At 46.7% G+C, this 15,965-nt stretch overlaps 5 protein-coding genes across 5 annotated transcripts; 2 read left to right on the top strand and 3 right to left on the bottom strand.

Moving 5' to 3' along the window:
- Positions 1-1,985: 1,985 nt before the first annotated feature.
- Positions 1,986-4,283, bottom strand: UA08_06925 (hypothetical protein; the record flags this gene model as incomplete). Its single annotated transcript, XM_020262245.1, has 11 exons — positions 1,986-2,088; positions 2,156-2,245; positions 2,330-2,541; positions 2,613-2,824; positions 2,883-3,060; positions 3,151-3,300; positions 3,355-3,448; positions 3,517-3,677; positions 3,737-3,808; positions 3,877-4,016; positions 4,082-4,283. The coding sequence occupies 11 exons, from the start codon at positions 4,281-4,283 to the stop codon at positions 1,986-1,988; spliced, it is 1,614 nt and encodes a 537-aa protein (XP_020117864.1).
- A 680-nt stretch (positions 4,284-4,963) lies between these two features.
- Positions 4,964-6,768, bottom strand: UA08_06924 (hypothetical protein; the record flags this gene model as incomplete). The annotated part of the gene is made up of 7 exons (XM_020262244.1): positions 4,964-5,406; positions 5,461-5,494; positions 5,557-5,648; positions 5,709-6,071; positions 6,143-6,340; positions 6,491-6,573; positions 6,638-6,768. 7 exons carry the CDS (start codon positions 6,766-6,768, stop codon positions 4,964-4,966), a joined length of 1,344 nt encoding a protein of 447 aa, XP_020117865.1.
- A 535-nt stretch (positions 6,769-7,303) lies between these two features.
- On the top strand, positions 7,304-9,924 carry UA08_06923 (hypothetical protein; the record flags this gene model as incomplete). Its single annotated transcript, XM_020262243.1, has 3 exons — positions 7,304-7,885; positions 7,942-8,663; positions 8,751-9,924. 3 exons carry the CDS (start codon positions 7,304-7,306, stop codon positions 9,922-9,924), a joined length of 2,478 nt encoding a protein of 825 aa, XP_020117866.1.
- Positions 9,925-11,104: 1,180 nt separating this feature from the next.
- On the top strand, positions 11,105-12,535 carry UA08_06922 (hypothetical protein; the record flags this gene model as incomplete). Its single annotated transcript, XM_020262242.1, has 2 exons — positions 11,105-11,665; positions 11,735-12,535. 2 exons carry the CDS (start codon positions 11,105-11,107, stop codon positions 12,533-12,535), a joined length of 1,362 nt encoding a protein of 453 aa, XP_020117859.1.
- Positions 12,536-12,658: 123 nt separating this feature from the next.
- UA08_06921 (hypothetical protein) lies at positions 12,659-15,200 on the bottom strand (the record flags this gene model as incomplete). Its single annotated transcript, XM_020262236.1, has 5 exons — positions 12,659-12,745; positions 12,798-12,881; positions 12,954-13,237; positions 13,297-14,554; positions 14,628-15,200. The coding sequence occupies 5 exons, from the start codon at positions 15,198-15,200 to the stop codon at positions 12,659-12,661; spliced, it is 2,286 nt and encodes a 761-aa protein (XP_020117860.1).
- Between the last annotated feature and the right edge of the window lie 765 nt (positions 15,201-15,965).

Below are 15,965 nucleotides of genomic sequence, written 5' to 3'. Positions count from 1 at the left end.
TCCCCGATGACTAGAATTTTTGTTGTTTCCATTGAGTAGATGAATTGTCCACTTGAAATATATAACTTTCTCTGATGGGAGAGATGATTAGTTAGTAAGAGTAGATAATGTGATTAGTTGCTTCATGCACCTTTGTCTGTACCTCCCTTATGAGACAATTGTGTTTGCACAGAACGACCCCATATTATATTGCACGTAAACGTCAATCTAGATATTATCTAAGTCTAGGTACTTTCAAGTCTATCAGTAAGTGTAGACACCTTAACACCATATCTCTCAAATTTTAAACCAAAAGCGCCAGCGCCAGCTCTATCTCAGGGAATGTAAGCTGATATACACCAGTTTTCGTGCAACGAAAACCAAGGAAAATACATAGTACAACGTGATCAACCGGAAGGGGCATTATCATGGCTTAAACATCATAGCTGCGGTGCCATCGAGCCCTTTCGCGTTCACTTTTGACATAAATATTGTTAGGATCTTGGATACAGAGTGGGCTTTGAGATGACTTACTCTGCGCGCCAGACTAGATAAAGACCCAGAAATCCAGTCACTAGCCAGGTGAATGCCGATAGGAAAGTAAAAGCCTCGGCAGCCTCCCACGTAGCACAATTGCCTGAGTAGTTGAATAAGCCCAAACCTGGCAAGCTGCCGCAGGTAATCCCGTCGAGACCATGCAGGACAAGGCCAAAGGCCGCAAACCACGCCAAAGAAACCACAATGTCAACTGTTACTTAGGTTAGCAGTTTGAAAAATGAGAGAAGAAGAGGAGTAGCACCGCACGTGGCCACACAAAGATCTCAAGAAACGTTGGAAGCAGAAAGAGCAACGAAAAAATAATCGAGAGGCAAGCAAGGACTTCAACGTAGATCCAGCGAGCCAATGAGGACGAATCTAGAGCGTCTTTAAGCTGGTTTAGAAAGTAACCGAGTACTCCAGCCACGATCTAGTAAGAATTCATTAGCAGAAAGTTCGAGGATATGACGAAAAGACAATGATAGTCACGAGCAAGTACGCACAGCTCCGAAGGCTAGTTGCCCCAGCCGAAGAGGGACCAGTAAGTATCGTGAAATGATGGTCATGATGGTTGTGCTAGCCTAGGTCTGCCACTTAAGCTTGACTACTATACCTAGGTTGTTCAGGATAGGTCGCTAAGAAGTTATGCTGAAACGGGGAATGTGCAAGTATAGTTTTGAGTTGTAAGGCTGGGTGTTCATTTCAATGAGAGAGAAACGAAAAATCGATATCTGGATTGGAATGCTTCGATGATATATATACCTAGACATACAGAAAGAATCTAGTTATATCAGGAGCTAAGTATCTTCTACGGTCAGATGTTCTAGAATATCGACAAGAGTCAATCAGCCCACCAATGCAGGAGGTATGTCATAGAGGCGTAGAAGGCCAAAGAACATTTCACATGTTTCGCATTTCCAACCTTGTTAACTTCGAAGGGAAAAAAGCATTCCAATATTCACCGGCAAGACACTGAGGCAGCAGTATCTAGTGGTTTACAGCTGGTATGCCGATTTGCCTCCAGGCAGACAGCCAAGTGCCCACCTCCCTCAGATTTGAATTGCGAACTGTAACTATGCAAGGCACGAGAAGCGACCACCGACCCCCGAGAACCGAGAGACATAGTGTCAGCTTCACTCGGTGTCAGGCCTTCTCTGTGTGTTGCCACGCTGAACAATGTATGATCGACAAGATTTCCCGATATGGCAATTGCCTCGGCATTTCGACCCAGCCTCACTAAAAGTGCATAGAGAGGTTTTCTTTGACCTAAACAACTCATTATATCATTATACTTTGATATCACTAACTCACTCCGCGTAAGATTTGTTTCTAAGCTATAATGTCATGATGAATCAAACATGCCACCCGTTCACATGTCATCCTCGGCAAAGCTTAATGCTGCGTATGCCACTCTGTATGAAAGATTTTCTACGAAAAATTATATGCAAGGGTGGTTCAATCACACGCCACTAGGCTTCAGCTCGAGAAAGCATCTCGTTTTGCTCATACGCGCGTAACTGCACGTCCGTCACGTAATCTTTGAACTTGCGCAAGTTTACTTTCTTCTCGAACCTATCTGAAGTGTTAAATTTATTTTTTATTCAAGGGACATTGTAAAATATGGAAACCCATGACTTACAGCTCATCGATTTCACCGGGCGTTCTACGTGTGACCTCCGGAAGTATGAGCCAAGCAATGGTAACAGAGATAGCCCCTGAAGCCGCAAAGCTGTAATATGGGAGTCTCAAAATTAATTCTGCACAGTCTACTTACACTGTAGAAACACCCAAGGGAAAAAGAATAAAGACTTACAAAAAGCCTGTTTTCACTCCCCATCGTGTAACAGTCCCGTTGATCATGAGTGGCGTGCAGAAATTAAACATAATGGCGACAAGATTTGAAAAAGCCAGGGACCAACCCGCCGTTTGTGCACGTAGACGCTGTTGAGGAATTTCGGCAGCGTACGCATAGCCAATGGCCGAAGCTCCTGTAGTGGAAAATGTAGCCAGACAAGTAAAGAATACCTAGGCCCCCATGATCTAAGTACTGTGTAGTTTGGACATATAATCTTTTTGTACAAACTGTTAGGACTCACCAGGAGAGAGCTTAAAGATTGTTTCGTGTAGTCAAAACAGCCAACAATTCCCAGAGCCAAAAGCGAAAGAGCAGTTACTGCGTATGGATAGACTGTAAGGGGCCGTCGACCGAATTGATCGGTGCTCACCGCAACAGCAACCATGGAGATAAGCTGAACACAGGATAGGATCACCGTCACGATAAAAGGGTCATTGAACCCGGCATATTGAACTGTGGCTAGCTTCAGTGACAAGGAAATGAATGCAGGGTTCAGGTAGCTCCCACTTACAGAAGTAGGTGGCGTAGGTGTTGAATACTGTCAGTCCCACGAACTGCTGAGTGACCTTGGGCCACCCTGCAATAATAAAGCGCAACAAGTTGCGTCCACGGAAGATAGCCCATCTGCCAATCTCTGAGTTTCTCTCCGCAGCACGACGCTCTTCGTTGATGGTTGCCGTCATGATATTCTAAGGTTCGTATGAGCATCAAAACCCGAATTAGTGAATTAAAAAGAGAACGATGAGAGAGATAGGAGGAGGGATTCATCGCAGCCTTACAATTTGCTCCTGAACATTATAACCGCGAACTCTGTTATTGTATCTGTTCAACACTTTGGCTGCTTTATCTGATTTGCCTTTGCTAACGAGCCACCATGGGCTTTCCGGTAGGAGGACAAATATAATGGCTATCACCCCTACCATCGCCCACTAGAAATCATAAGTTTACAATTTGCTAAACTCAACGGAAGGAATTCAACTCACCTGGGTATAAATGGGTGTTCTGAAATCATAGGGTTTTGTGTCGTTAAGTCCGTTGAGAGCCACAGAACCAAATAGCTGACCTAAAACAAACCATCTAGGCAAAAACTCGGAATGTTAGCATGAATTTCCACAAAAGTCGTTTGCATATAAGGGAATTCCTACAGCGAGTATGCATTAATAAAGAAACCCCGGAGTTGAGTTGGAGCAATCTCGGACAAGTACAACGGCATTGTGGATTGTAGCATCCCAACTCCCATGCCAGAGAATAGCTTTGCTACCAGCCAGTGCTGCCATTTTGTTGCAAAGGACTCAATGAAGATGCTCTATATCACAGCATAGTAAGTTTTCGATACGATTTTGAGAACCAAACAGAAATTCTCACCACAACAATTGTAACCCAGATAATGTAAAGCGCAGGCTTGCGGCCAAATCCCTCCGTGGCGTATTGAAGAAACTGTTTGTGAAATACAGATCAGATTAGTGAATGCAGCTCAATTGCAAGAAAATATATCAGGACTTTACAATTTGACCGACGGTTTGACCCGCTGACTGGATTCCACCCCAAGCAGAGATGTACGTCCCCGAAATTATCGTTGTTCCGGGGCTTGCGAACTGCCGAATAAAACCTTTATTGGACGTAATACCTCCGTTGAGGTTGATTTCTGCCCATCCATACTGTCAACACAATCCTCATTACTAAACCAACATCTGGGCATAAAGAACTCACGATAACCGTCCATAGATGCGCTAAAGGCTGCAGTCATAGCAACCATCCCGATGACTTTATATTGCCGAATGCTTTGCCATACGCTCAGGTCATCAACTTCGGACCTCACAACCGGTGAATCACCTTTGACCACCTCAGCTTGATGGATTTCATTTGGCACCCATTGCTCCACCATGTCTGTCTGTGCCTTGTCTTGCTCCATTGTGATACACTGGCAGGGCTGATATCTGCAAAGCAATCTGTGTAGCGAAAGTGACACTACGTGCACACCAGGCTCAGAGTAACATAGTAGATCTATGCAATTTTGTCTTTGTCCACGGCAACCCCGCGGTTGTAATACATTTCGATCCCCGGACACGCGGGGATGCCAATATTTACCCCGGGAAATACTCCAGACATGGCTAGAAGATTATCCACATACCAGGGCCCAAGGCTCGTTAGACACTGGGCGGGATATTGATAGCCCGAAGACAAGCAGTCGGCAATGGGATGCCGGAAAAGGATAAACCGACTCCCCATTTCAATTGCCGTTGATGACTTTTGGAATTCATCGAATTTAAGAATTCTAGAACACTTCTGGATATGAAATAGTGATTAGCCGTCTCATTGTTCAGGAGTCAATCAATCATCTGCCTCAGAGCTCTCTGGAGGCTTCCTGACCGGGATATGATCGAAACTTGCTCGGCCTTTTTCGTACTGAGCATGCAATTAGGGTATAACTCTATATTTCCCCATGCCTCGGTTGGCACATAACCGCAGTGCCTTCAAAAACTTATATCATTTCATCCATGCAAGTAGCGATGTTCGTAGTCAATTGGTCTTTATAATATAGGTAGCGAACCTAGAAGACTCTATTGCCCCTACCAAAGTACACGGGATAATTTATAGATACACCAGTAAAGCTTCAGACGCCCCGACAGTGAAACTAACTTCTCCTCCAGATACAGTAGTAGTTTGCTCCTCAAGAGTGCCCTGAATTGTGCAAGTTCCATTGGTAAAAGTTTGACCTGCAACTGTCGGATTATCGCCATAGTCTACGCGAGAAGTGGCATGGGGAGCGGTAAGAAGCTTAGTGGTCACCGTAGAAGCAGATATACCAGTCAAAGTGAAGGTCTGCGTAGGACGCGCTCCGCTGGAATAGTAATCGGAATTATACAGGAGCACCTTCACAGGAGCATCAGATTTATAGATCGCATACGCAGCATAGGCGGTAGTCTGGTCATCCAAGGGCGCAATATAATCAGCGCCAGCAAGCGCCATTGCTGCGAAATAGGCGCCATAGTAAGGAGCGCCCATATCATATTTGCCCCAAAAGCAGTATTGGCCTACTGCTGTGTGAGAAGAAGGGACTCCGTATTTGAAAGGGTACAATTACTTACAATTGCCGATAGTACCTTGGTGGAAGTAAAGAGCCTTGAGGCAATGTCAATTAGAAACAGTCTCTATACATGTCTCAAATTTGGTTCGTTTGTTACCTCAGTTCCTAATATCAAGGATTGCATCACATAGTCCACAAGCCAAAGGGCCGCACCAAAGGTGGGACTAATGCCACCTCCTCCACCCGTAGCTACGCACGCTGTTAGCATTCGATGAGCGCATCAGCATTGCTGAGGAGATAGTAGCGTACCCGAATTTGTCTCTCCAAAAATATGTGCCTTGCCCTCATTAGCTGCTGCCGATATTTCTGCGGCATAAGGCTGTATTTGTGAAGCAATCTCACTGTGGCTCATGAGGGATGATAGGTTGGCTGTACCTGCCGACTGGGGGTAGTTGTGTGAACAATAATCTTTGACGTAGTCATTGGCGTCGCTCTCCACTGCTGTCAGCCCAACAAGGCTCATTGGAGAAGTCCCAAAGTAAACACCAGCCGAGATGACATCTGATGTAGATAGATTCCCGCATACGGCGTCCTGCCAAGCCAACTGGGATGCATAATCAGCAGCAGCAGTCCAATCCTTGTCATCAGCAATAGGATCGCTGCTCGTATAGACTGTCCCGGAAGTAATTCTTTTGTCAGGGCCCTTCAACAGGTTTCGAGGGTGTCAGTAGAAGAGAGCTCACAGTTTGGTTCGTTTCCAAGCTCAATTGAGTAAAGATTAGTTATTCGGCTCTTCGCAAGGGTGGCTGCAGCGATCGTGTTGGATATGTTATCTAGGCGACGATTGAGGCCTAGAATCACACTGCCCCCGTACTCGGCCGCTAATGAGAGCAATGGGGGACCAAAAGTAAGGGAAGTTGGTGCGTCGCCTGAGTTAGAAACTGTGTATGTTACAGCACTGGTAGAGTCTGCGTCGTACGTTGCTCGGTCCCTGTGGGATGGCCGGGTTCAGAAAAATCCAGGCTCATTGCGTTTACACAGGGTCTCATCTTACTGTGTTGTCCCCCCAATTCGAATCGGTGGCCACGTACCAGTCAGCTGCTCCAGATTTTCGAGGCATGTTTCAGTTGCATCGACGTCTTCCAGATAAGCCGGATAAGCGAAAAACTCAAAGCTACGAAGGTCATATCAACATCTATCTTTGAGTATGGAGTACTCAGACTAGGAAGGATCCTTACGAGACACCTATTGGAGATGCAGGCAGCTGACTACTTGCGTTTGAGGGCGGCTTCCCTGGAATAGGGAATGTCAGGGCTGATACTAAGGCGATGTGGCCCAGAAGCCAAGCAGACCGGACGGCCAGTGCCATGTTCGGTGATGTATACGTGTATACTGTTCAGCTTCCTTAGATACTTAGGTATCTGAGGTTAGTTATCCTGGATGACTTGTCCTTGGAGCATGAACCGAGCTTTATAGCATCGAAGAAGTATGGTGTTGCATCAGTCACATCCTGAACAGGAAGTTATATTCGCGCTTCATACCAAGCAAAGTTGATAAAGTTATGCAACGAACCCCGCATACATGTTAGAGTATTTCATTGGCAAACAACTACATATCACTCATACAGGGAGATATTATCCGAAAATTACCCGCGAATCCAGTGTTTATATCTTCGCTCCTTGGGACATTAGGGTTAATCAATAGCCGACGCTGCTCGGCATGAATTAACCCGCAGGCTTAGTCTTTCTTATTAATTGGGGGGGGGAGTGTTCCCCGCATAGTATACAACCTAGCAAGAAGCTGGAATTAAATTTTCATTGCTTCTAAAAGGGACTGTTATTCAATACGAATATTGATAGTCTGTCTTAGAAAAGTCTATGAATCCGCACTGGCACCGGGACTTCATGCAGTATGATCACAGTGGAAGAGCAGCAGGTACAGTTAATCACAGATCGCTTTTCGGGCTGCTGTTGGTCACTGCTGACAAGAAATATCACAACGCCTTGCAGATTATCAATGAGCTCCAGGCTAATTGGGTCTGGGTTCCTGGCTGGGTGGACTCCTCGACACTTAACACAGCTGGGAGGATAGTCAAGTTCACGCGCAACTTCAGTCTCTCACAAAACCCGAATCGTGCCAATTTCCATCTTTCGGCAGACACCCGGTACAAACTCTACGTAAATGGGACGCGTGTGGCTGTAGGACCGTCGAGAAGTAGTCCGGCGATTTGGTACTATGACACGGTAGACATTTCACCATATCTACATGCGGGAAAGAATGTCATTTTGATTGTGGTTGTCCGATACTTTGCTAGCTCGCGGGGAGCAATGCCTTTTGAGCGAACGCCCTTGCCAGGATTGACAACATTTGGGCATGTTGAGGCGGGGGGAAATACTGTTAATCTTAGCTCCGCAAAAGACTGGGAGGCACAGACTGATAACAATATTCTGTTTCCCATGGGACAGATCGATGATGTTTTCCTCCACGTGAGTTATTCAGTTTGTAACAATATGAAAGCGACATTGACGACTAGTTTTCGTAGATTAATGAGCGGATTGGTTCTACCTCTGACAATAGCCCAAGTGTCGTACCCGTTCCGTATGGAGTCAAGACACTTAATGGGGAGCTTGCACCATGGCGTCTCCGACCACGAGCCATACCTATGCCAGAGAAGTCTTCTGTCAGAGTCCAAGTGGCCCGAGTTGTTGAAAGCAGTGTGCCGGCCGACGAATGGACAGCTTTTCTTTCAGAAAAACGCCCGCTAGTGCTTTCCTCTGGCTCTGCGCATACTGTTGAGTTGAACGCCGAGGTTCATTCAACTGCTTTTGTAGGATGGACCTTCAGGGCAAGTAACAGAGCCTCGGTAAGACTCAAGATTACATACTCCGAGGGATATGAACTTGAGCCTCGCTCGTACCCATTTTTTCGCACCAAAGCCAATCGACTCGACGCACAAAATGGCCACCTGCTCGGTCCGTACGATGAGGTAGAGATACAGATACCGGCGGGCCAAATAGTTACATATGAGCCGTTTTGGTTTCGCACGTTTCGTATCATGCGACTCGAAATAAGTGTGTCTACGTCTGATGCAGTCGAAATAGTCTCTTTCGAAGCTACCCAGGTGAATTATCCACTGTCAGTAAAGGCTAGCTGGAAGGAACCTGAAGATACACATAGCGAGAGAATATGGGATGTTTCAATTCGAACCATGCGGAACTGCATGTTCGATGGCTATTCTGACTGTCCGTTTTATGAGCAGCTCCAGTGAGTATGCCCGTATGCCTTTATCACAACATTTCTATAAATTCCAGCATTCTTGAAGTTATTTGACTGAACTGTGCATACATATAGATATTCCGGAGACACTCGATCCGTGGCCTTGTTCCACTACCTTCTTTCTGGAGATGACAGACTAATGCGACAAGCCATTACTAATTTCGCAGCTTCAGTAACTCCCGAAGGATTAACGCAGTCTCGGTTTCCATCACACGTGCCTCAAGTCATTGCCGGTTTCTCGCTCTACTGGGTGCTTCACGTGTGCGACCATCATTTGTTCTTTGGCGACAGGGACTTTGCGCGATCCTTTGTGCCTCGAATTGACGGAGTGCTTGAATTTTTTGATACGCATGTTGACAGCCGGGGACTTGTGAGTGGCATTTCAGAAGACATTTGGCAATACGTCGACTGGGTAACCACATGGGGCGCTACGGAAGACCACCTAGATAAAGGAGTGCCAACATCGGGACGCAAATCGAATTGCCATACCTACTTTAGCATGCTGTATGCATATGTGCTCAAACAGGCCGCTGAACTCCTTCGCCATGTCGGTCGACCGGGAAATGCAACCGAGTATCTTTCACGGTCCGCATCGCTCGTTCAGGCCGTTAGAACACATTGTTATGATGGAAACTTCTTCACCGATTCAACCGCAGATATCGCCGATGATTTAGCATATTCCCAACATTGTCAAGTATTTGCCGTTCTTTCAGGAGCTGCACTACCGGGAGACTATGAAAGACTGCTAACAGAGTCATTTAACGACGCTCGTTTCTCCAAATGCTCATATATGATGCGCTTCTATGCGCTCAGAGCCTTCTCTTTGGCAGGAGATGTTGCATATGAAAGCTTCTGGGCCACTGTATGGGATCCCTGGAGACATATGCTAGAGAATAAGCTATCGACGTGGGAAGAAGATGACGTGCGACAACGTTCAGACTGCCATGCATGGGGCAGTGTACCCATATATGAATATTGTACTGAGCTTGCAGGCATCCGTCCGACTGCACCAGGATCAGCACAATTGCATTTCAAGCCTCGCCTTGGATTGAGTCAGTCACTGTCGGCTAAAGTAGCCATAGGCAAGAACAATCTTGCGACAATATCTTGGACTACCGGGGATAATGGTGAAAAATACGTAAACCTACGCCTTGAAAATCCCGTCGAGGTGGTAAGCCAGATGCCGGGAGACACTGAAAGAAGGCATGGTGTCATCGACAATCTTTCGCTGGTCTGCAGCCTCGTGTGAACTGATTGTCTAGGTGGGATTGGCCTTAAAATGTGATCGAGAGCGAATAACAGAGGAGTGAAATAACCAAGTGCATATTCAGTCTACCAGGGCATATAGATATTTAGCATTATAGAAGCCCACGGCCTATTGCTTTTCAGTAAAGGAAAAGGGTCAAAGACGCGGCAGGATACGATTTTGTTGGAAACTTGTGGACAAAATTCTCTTTTCTCTTGCAATGTTACCTAAAGTATCTAATATGCGCATGCCTTCTGTTCGACAAATTATATCCTTCCTACCTCGGTTGGCTCTCTTCACTCCGAACCTCCCTTGTATAAGGGATTGAACAATAGAGATATAACCAATTGCATTCCTTCGATGGCGCACAAGCCAGTGAATTAGTACATTCAAAGTAAATGGATGCTTGCTATCAAATTTATGGCTCACTCAACTTCCGACATCTCCTAATATTGCGAAAGCGAGCAATTACATGCGATTCCGAAATGAAGACAGAAAGGCCAGTGAGGGGTTGTGTGTAGGAAATATGTGGATATTTTTGTTAAAAGTGGAATGGGGGCGAGCAGGTGGCCTGCTGAGCTGCTCTGATTGCTCAATTGTACAAGCAATGACCGTTAGTTTTGTTGGCACTGGTCAAATTGTGTATTCGTGATCGGCGCAGCTAACAGGATACTAAATAGCAAACTCTCTAAATGGCCTGGGAGTTACAGACTCATCGACCGCGTTAGGCTACATTCAGCGTTACTTCACCAGAAGCATCGGTGCCGACTTGCTGCGGATTAAGCACACGAGGTCTGCAGATGCCTGGCATTCTCCGTAAGTCCGTCATCCTCCCCGCACCAGCCATGCATATGCAGCATGCATTCCAGCATTCACAGGGGCCTGCCATCGCTAGATACTTAATCATGGCAATGAACCGTGTCCCTCGTGCTACTTTCATTGGCATGGAAGCCCCCCATCGTGCACACTCTTCTTCCTGCTTCCGCAATCCAGCCGGGGAGAGTTATGGCCAATCCCAGAGACATACCACGCGGGTTTACTCTCGTTGCCGTTGTTGTGCCGGAATATCGTGACTTCCTAGGAATATAAGAAGAACCTACTGTACCAATCCGGAGATGGCCATGTTGCTCCCACAGAACTACGGACGTTGTCGGTGGCATTTAAAAAATACAACTTTCAAATTATGCATTCACGTGCCTTCCTGGGCCTGTTGGCCTTCGCCGCCGCTGCTTCGGCGTTGCCCAACAAACGCAGTCAACCAGCTTCGGAGTCCTCCATCCAAAATCTCAAAGACAAAATCAAGAACGTTGTCGTGCTTGTCATGGAGGATCGTTCGTTGGATAACCTGTTGGGGGGACAAACGCTGAAGGGTCTGGAGAATCCAATTCAAAACGGGCCGTATTGCAACCCATACAATGTGAGCAACCCAGCGGAGGGAACTGTCTGTACAGCAGCCAAGGACTACGATGAGGTTGCCGACGATCCAGACCACTCAGTGACTGGAAACAACATGGAGTTCTACAGCGACTTCACTCCTGATAACGCTGCAATTGCAAATGGAACGTTACTTCCCAATCAGAATGGGTTTATCCATGAGCAAATTCGTCTGTATGGTGCCGATGCCAATAGAACTGAGCTGTCCAGACAGGTGATGAACTATTATACCGAGGAACAGGTCCCAGTCCTTACCACTCTGGTCCAAAATTACCTTACTTTTAACAACTGGCATTCGGACATTCCTGGAGTAAGTACTCGTATTAATCCTCTTGCCTTGCTTACAAATAAATGACAATAATGCAATTTGCTTCCATAGCCTACCAACCCTAACCGCGCTGCCATTGTCTCTGGAACCTCATATGGTCATGGAGATAATGACGACGCCTTCTCCAACCATGCTTTCCCTCAGATTTCCATTTGGCAGGTGTTGAACGAGACCAACCACACCTGGATCAACTACTGGGATACCGCTGGAGGGACAGGTCCTGACGCCGGCTACTTTAACTGGACGTATCAAACCGGCAATGATGACAGGATTGTTGCCCTTGAGAACTTCTACACCGATGCTGCGGCTGGCTCACTTCCTGAGTTCAGCTACATTAACCCGTCCTGCTGCGGTGTCGGTTCCAATTCGATGCATCCCACCGGGCTCGTCTCCGATGGTGAGGAGCTCATACGTAACGTCTATAATTCTCTCCGTGCAAGTCCACAGTGGGAGGAAAGCTTGTTAGTCTTGACTTTTGATGAATCTGGTGGATTCCACGACCACGTGCCACCAGAATCTGCTAGACGGCCAGATAACCTCACGTACACCGAGACTGCTCCAAACGGCCAGGATTACACTTATCCATTTGACCGTCTAGGGGGGCGTATACCAACACTACTCATCTCTCCCTGGGTTGACAAAGCCTACGTCGAGCAGAAAGGCACTAACTTCATTGGTGAGACTGTTTCCTACTCGGCCTCGTCCCTTTTGCGCACCTTGGGTTATCTCTGGGACTTTGAGCCATTTAATCCGCGCGTTGAATACGCTCCCACCTTTGATCACTTGATCCAATCGAGTTCGCGAAATGATACCCCTATCTCTCTTCCCAACGGAACTGCCTTTAGGCGTTAGGCTAGATTGGGGAAACAGTTATATACTGAAAGGATCTCGTATCCATAAAAATCTTCTTTTTACATGTGTATCAACAAAATACAAATATTCACTTAGAGTCGTTTCATTGTCAACCCCTTTATTCTAATCTATGGACCAAAGATTTTCAAAGGTCCAGGCGGCGGGATTACCAAAAAAGAACTCGTCTAATGGCATGTCCATATGCATAGCCTTATAATGAAAAGTTAGCGAGTCAAACCAAAACAACGACGAAGCGTCATACCTGTGGATCATCACCGGGCAAAATTGAAAGTCCCGTCGTATCGTTCAATGCATCTGGAACCAGCAAACTTCCAGTATAATCGGGCTAGACAAAAAGTCAGTCCTTGATTCTCTGGGCCCATGGCTTCTTTTCGGTGCCTCGATAATTAATACTCACGTCGCTAGTGGGTACTGAAACTATCATATCCCTGGCTTTTACGAGATCTTCCTGCCATGCCAGTATACGGTAATACTGTCTGGTTACCCTACCAATGGCCTCTTCCTTCTCTCTTGAGGCTTCCTCGGGAGCCAATAATCCTCGTAGCAATGCAGATGCCGCTGAGATGTACCAATAGTAAGTATAGCCAGTTCCATGTTGTGTGATCTTGCTCTCTAACATGACGAGGGATTCTTCGACATATTGAATGAGCATAGCACTACTAGAGTTTAAGATTAGATTGTCTGCGGTTGCTAGTGAGCCAATGTATCCCATGAATAGTCAACCGACGACCGAAACTCACTTTGCATGCTGATATTGATGTATGTAGTCTGACAAATCGCCAGTGCAACGCGAAATGGATCGTTCCTAAGAAGCAAAAGTGCCAAATTGCCAGATTTATTGATATATGAATATTTCCTGAGGATTTCAACAGCAGCGTTGAGACAAGTAACCCTTGATAATAGAAATCGCGAGTTTGTCTCTGCTTGGCGAGCAAAGGGGCTGTGAAGCATTATGAGAAATTGGCGGAGTTGTATATCAAGCAGTGTCCGCGCCATGAGAGATACACTGTCGTTCTTGTCTTGCGGTTTCTGGTATTCAGTCACCTGAGGCAGCTTGCGGAGTTCTTTGGTAATCGCGTCTTCATAATTCAGGACCTGGTCATATAGTAGTGGCGAACTTAAATCGTTCACAAGGGAATTCAGAGATACTCGTAATGAAAAGCTCGATCTTGATATGTGGAGGTACAAGGCCGACGTGTGTTCTTCCACGGGCCTAGATGTTGGTCGACCATGCTTTGTCAACTCTGAGTCATGAACATTGAGCACCGTCGCCGTATCTGAAGGCAGGCCAGCTGACGCGGATGGCATTCCTCTGTCGATGGATATTTGCAGTTCCAATTCTATTATTGTAGCCCACAACCGCCTGCGCATTTCTTGGTCAAAAAAAGACACCTTATCTCCCAGCAGGCTTGGGTCACGATGAAAGCCAGAAGACATGGCCTCTCTCAAAAGGGTTCCGGCCGCTGTCCAGATGCGTTTCTTTTTTATGACGTTGATTTGTTTGGCCAAAAGTACGAGGCATCGAATTTGCCAGATGGCGAGGTAAACGTGTTTATCACTTTGACAAGATAGCCATTTTTCGGCTACCTCGATCCAGAATGTTGCTTTTTCACGGGATAAGGAGCTGTCACCAATGTACTTGGGGTGCTCGTGTGAAAACATGCAGCTAACAGAGGCCATGACGAGTAGGACAATAACCACGCTCGCAGATTTTACCTCGTGTGGATTTTCCCACAGCAGCTCATACTGTTCGTAGAAAGATTGGTGGTGAACAATCCGATATGTTGTTTCAATAGTATCCAGATACAATCGGACATGCCGGTCTGCTGTGTCTCTATCAGGGAGTAATCCGAGTAAGTCTTCATGTGTCACAGGCAAAAGATTATCGGTCTTGAGACCTTTCCAGCGGACTTGCAATGTCTTTACATCCCGTTGAACACGCGGCAATGCTGTCTGGTGCCGGATAGTCTCCCTCATAAAGGTGCGAAGTTCTGGAAACTGCATAGAGCACGGCACAAACAAGTCTTAGCTAGCAACAGGGCAAGGGAATGGTATGTAAATAATGCCTTACATGTGCAATAGAGCTAGTTGCATTACTGCCTCCAAAGTACTGCGTTCTAAAATTCTCTCCCCGAAAAATGACCGTTTCCTTGGGCATCAACTCTCTAGGATAGGTGGCGGAGTCATCAGCATCAGCTTTGACGGCAGGTCTCTGTTCTGCATCCGACATCTGTCCTAGTAATTGCCATGTTCCTTGGTTCTGCGCAGCCTGCAGAGAGGAAGGAGTTCCATCCTTTTCTCCGCTGATATCTAGGAATTGGTATGCCACTTTAGGCTGGGGGAAACTAGTATGATTTTCATGACTTTCTGGAGCAACATCGCGCGAACGCGCGCCGGGCTGCTTTGGCGCGAATGACAGCGCTGGCGGATGCTTCACAGCCAGCGCATCATAGACATAGGAGCATGTTTCCGGATGCCCGGCCTTAATACAGCGCCCACACGAAGGCTCCTCGCGGTCACATCTCAATTTGCGGCGTCGACACTCATAGCATGAAAGCGTCTTCCGCTGTCGCTTTCCCCGGCCGAGACGGGGACTGGTCCTCGGAGACGGAGAAGTCCGAGAGGGTGCCGTGGGAGACAGCATAGTGGTTTTTTGATTTATGATTTTATAGAGTGCGATGTCCGAAGTGCTACCCTTCCCGCAAATCCCTGGCGAGCAAATGAAGTAGAGACAGAAAGTCGGAGATACTCGCTTCGGATTTACGCGGCGCCTGTCGGGGCGTTTGATTGGCGGAGCGGACATCCACCCGACGGGCACGTAGGGTTAGGGTTATTCATCGTGATGCGAGAGAAAAAGAGACCGGTCTACAGGTCGTAGCGCTCCAAAAATAATTGACTCGCTTATGCTGGTCTAAAATCTGATTTTCAAAAAAGGACCACCAAACATAATGTTTTTATTTGCTAGCTAACTCCGAGGCTGAATACAAGAATGTGCATCCCCAGCATTCTGAACAGCATCAAGGATGTCTCGTCTCCACTGAAATTGCAAAACCTAGTGTGACCGAGAAACTGGGACAACACTGCGGATTCTGGTGAATGAGGCACAGAGGAAGTAGCAGAACATTAAGAAGAGTCTGCCTGAAATAAACCAAAGAGATTGGAGCATTGGTGCCGCGAAAGTCCGAATACACAGATAGTGATCATTCTTGAGCGCGCTGGTGTGCGGAATGTCGACGCTGTTTCTTCCACTCCATCTCTGTCTTCATCAACAGATTCTGAATGCATCTGTTTCCATCGGGATTACTTTTGACGTCGGCATCGTTGAGAAACTCTGTCAGCGCAGCCTTAACCATGTTTTCGGAGCTGCGGTGGTTTTGATCACTATTGCCTGGTTTGTCGCCAGATGGTG

This window comes from Talaromyces atroroseus (genome assembly GCF_001907595.1).
Source record: "Talaromyces atroroseus strain IBT 11181 chromosome Unknown scaffold_10, whole genome shotgun sequence".
Taxonomy (NCBI): Eukaryota; Fungi; Ascomycota; class Eurotiomycetes; order Eurotiales; family Trichocomaceae; genus Talaromyces; species Talaromyces atroroseus.
Note: the sequence above shows the minus strand (reverse complement) of the source record. Positions and strands in the feature narration are given on the sequence as shown.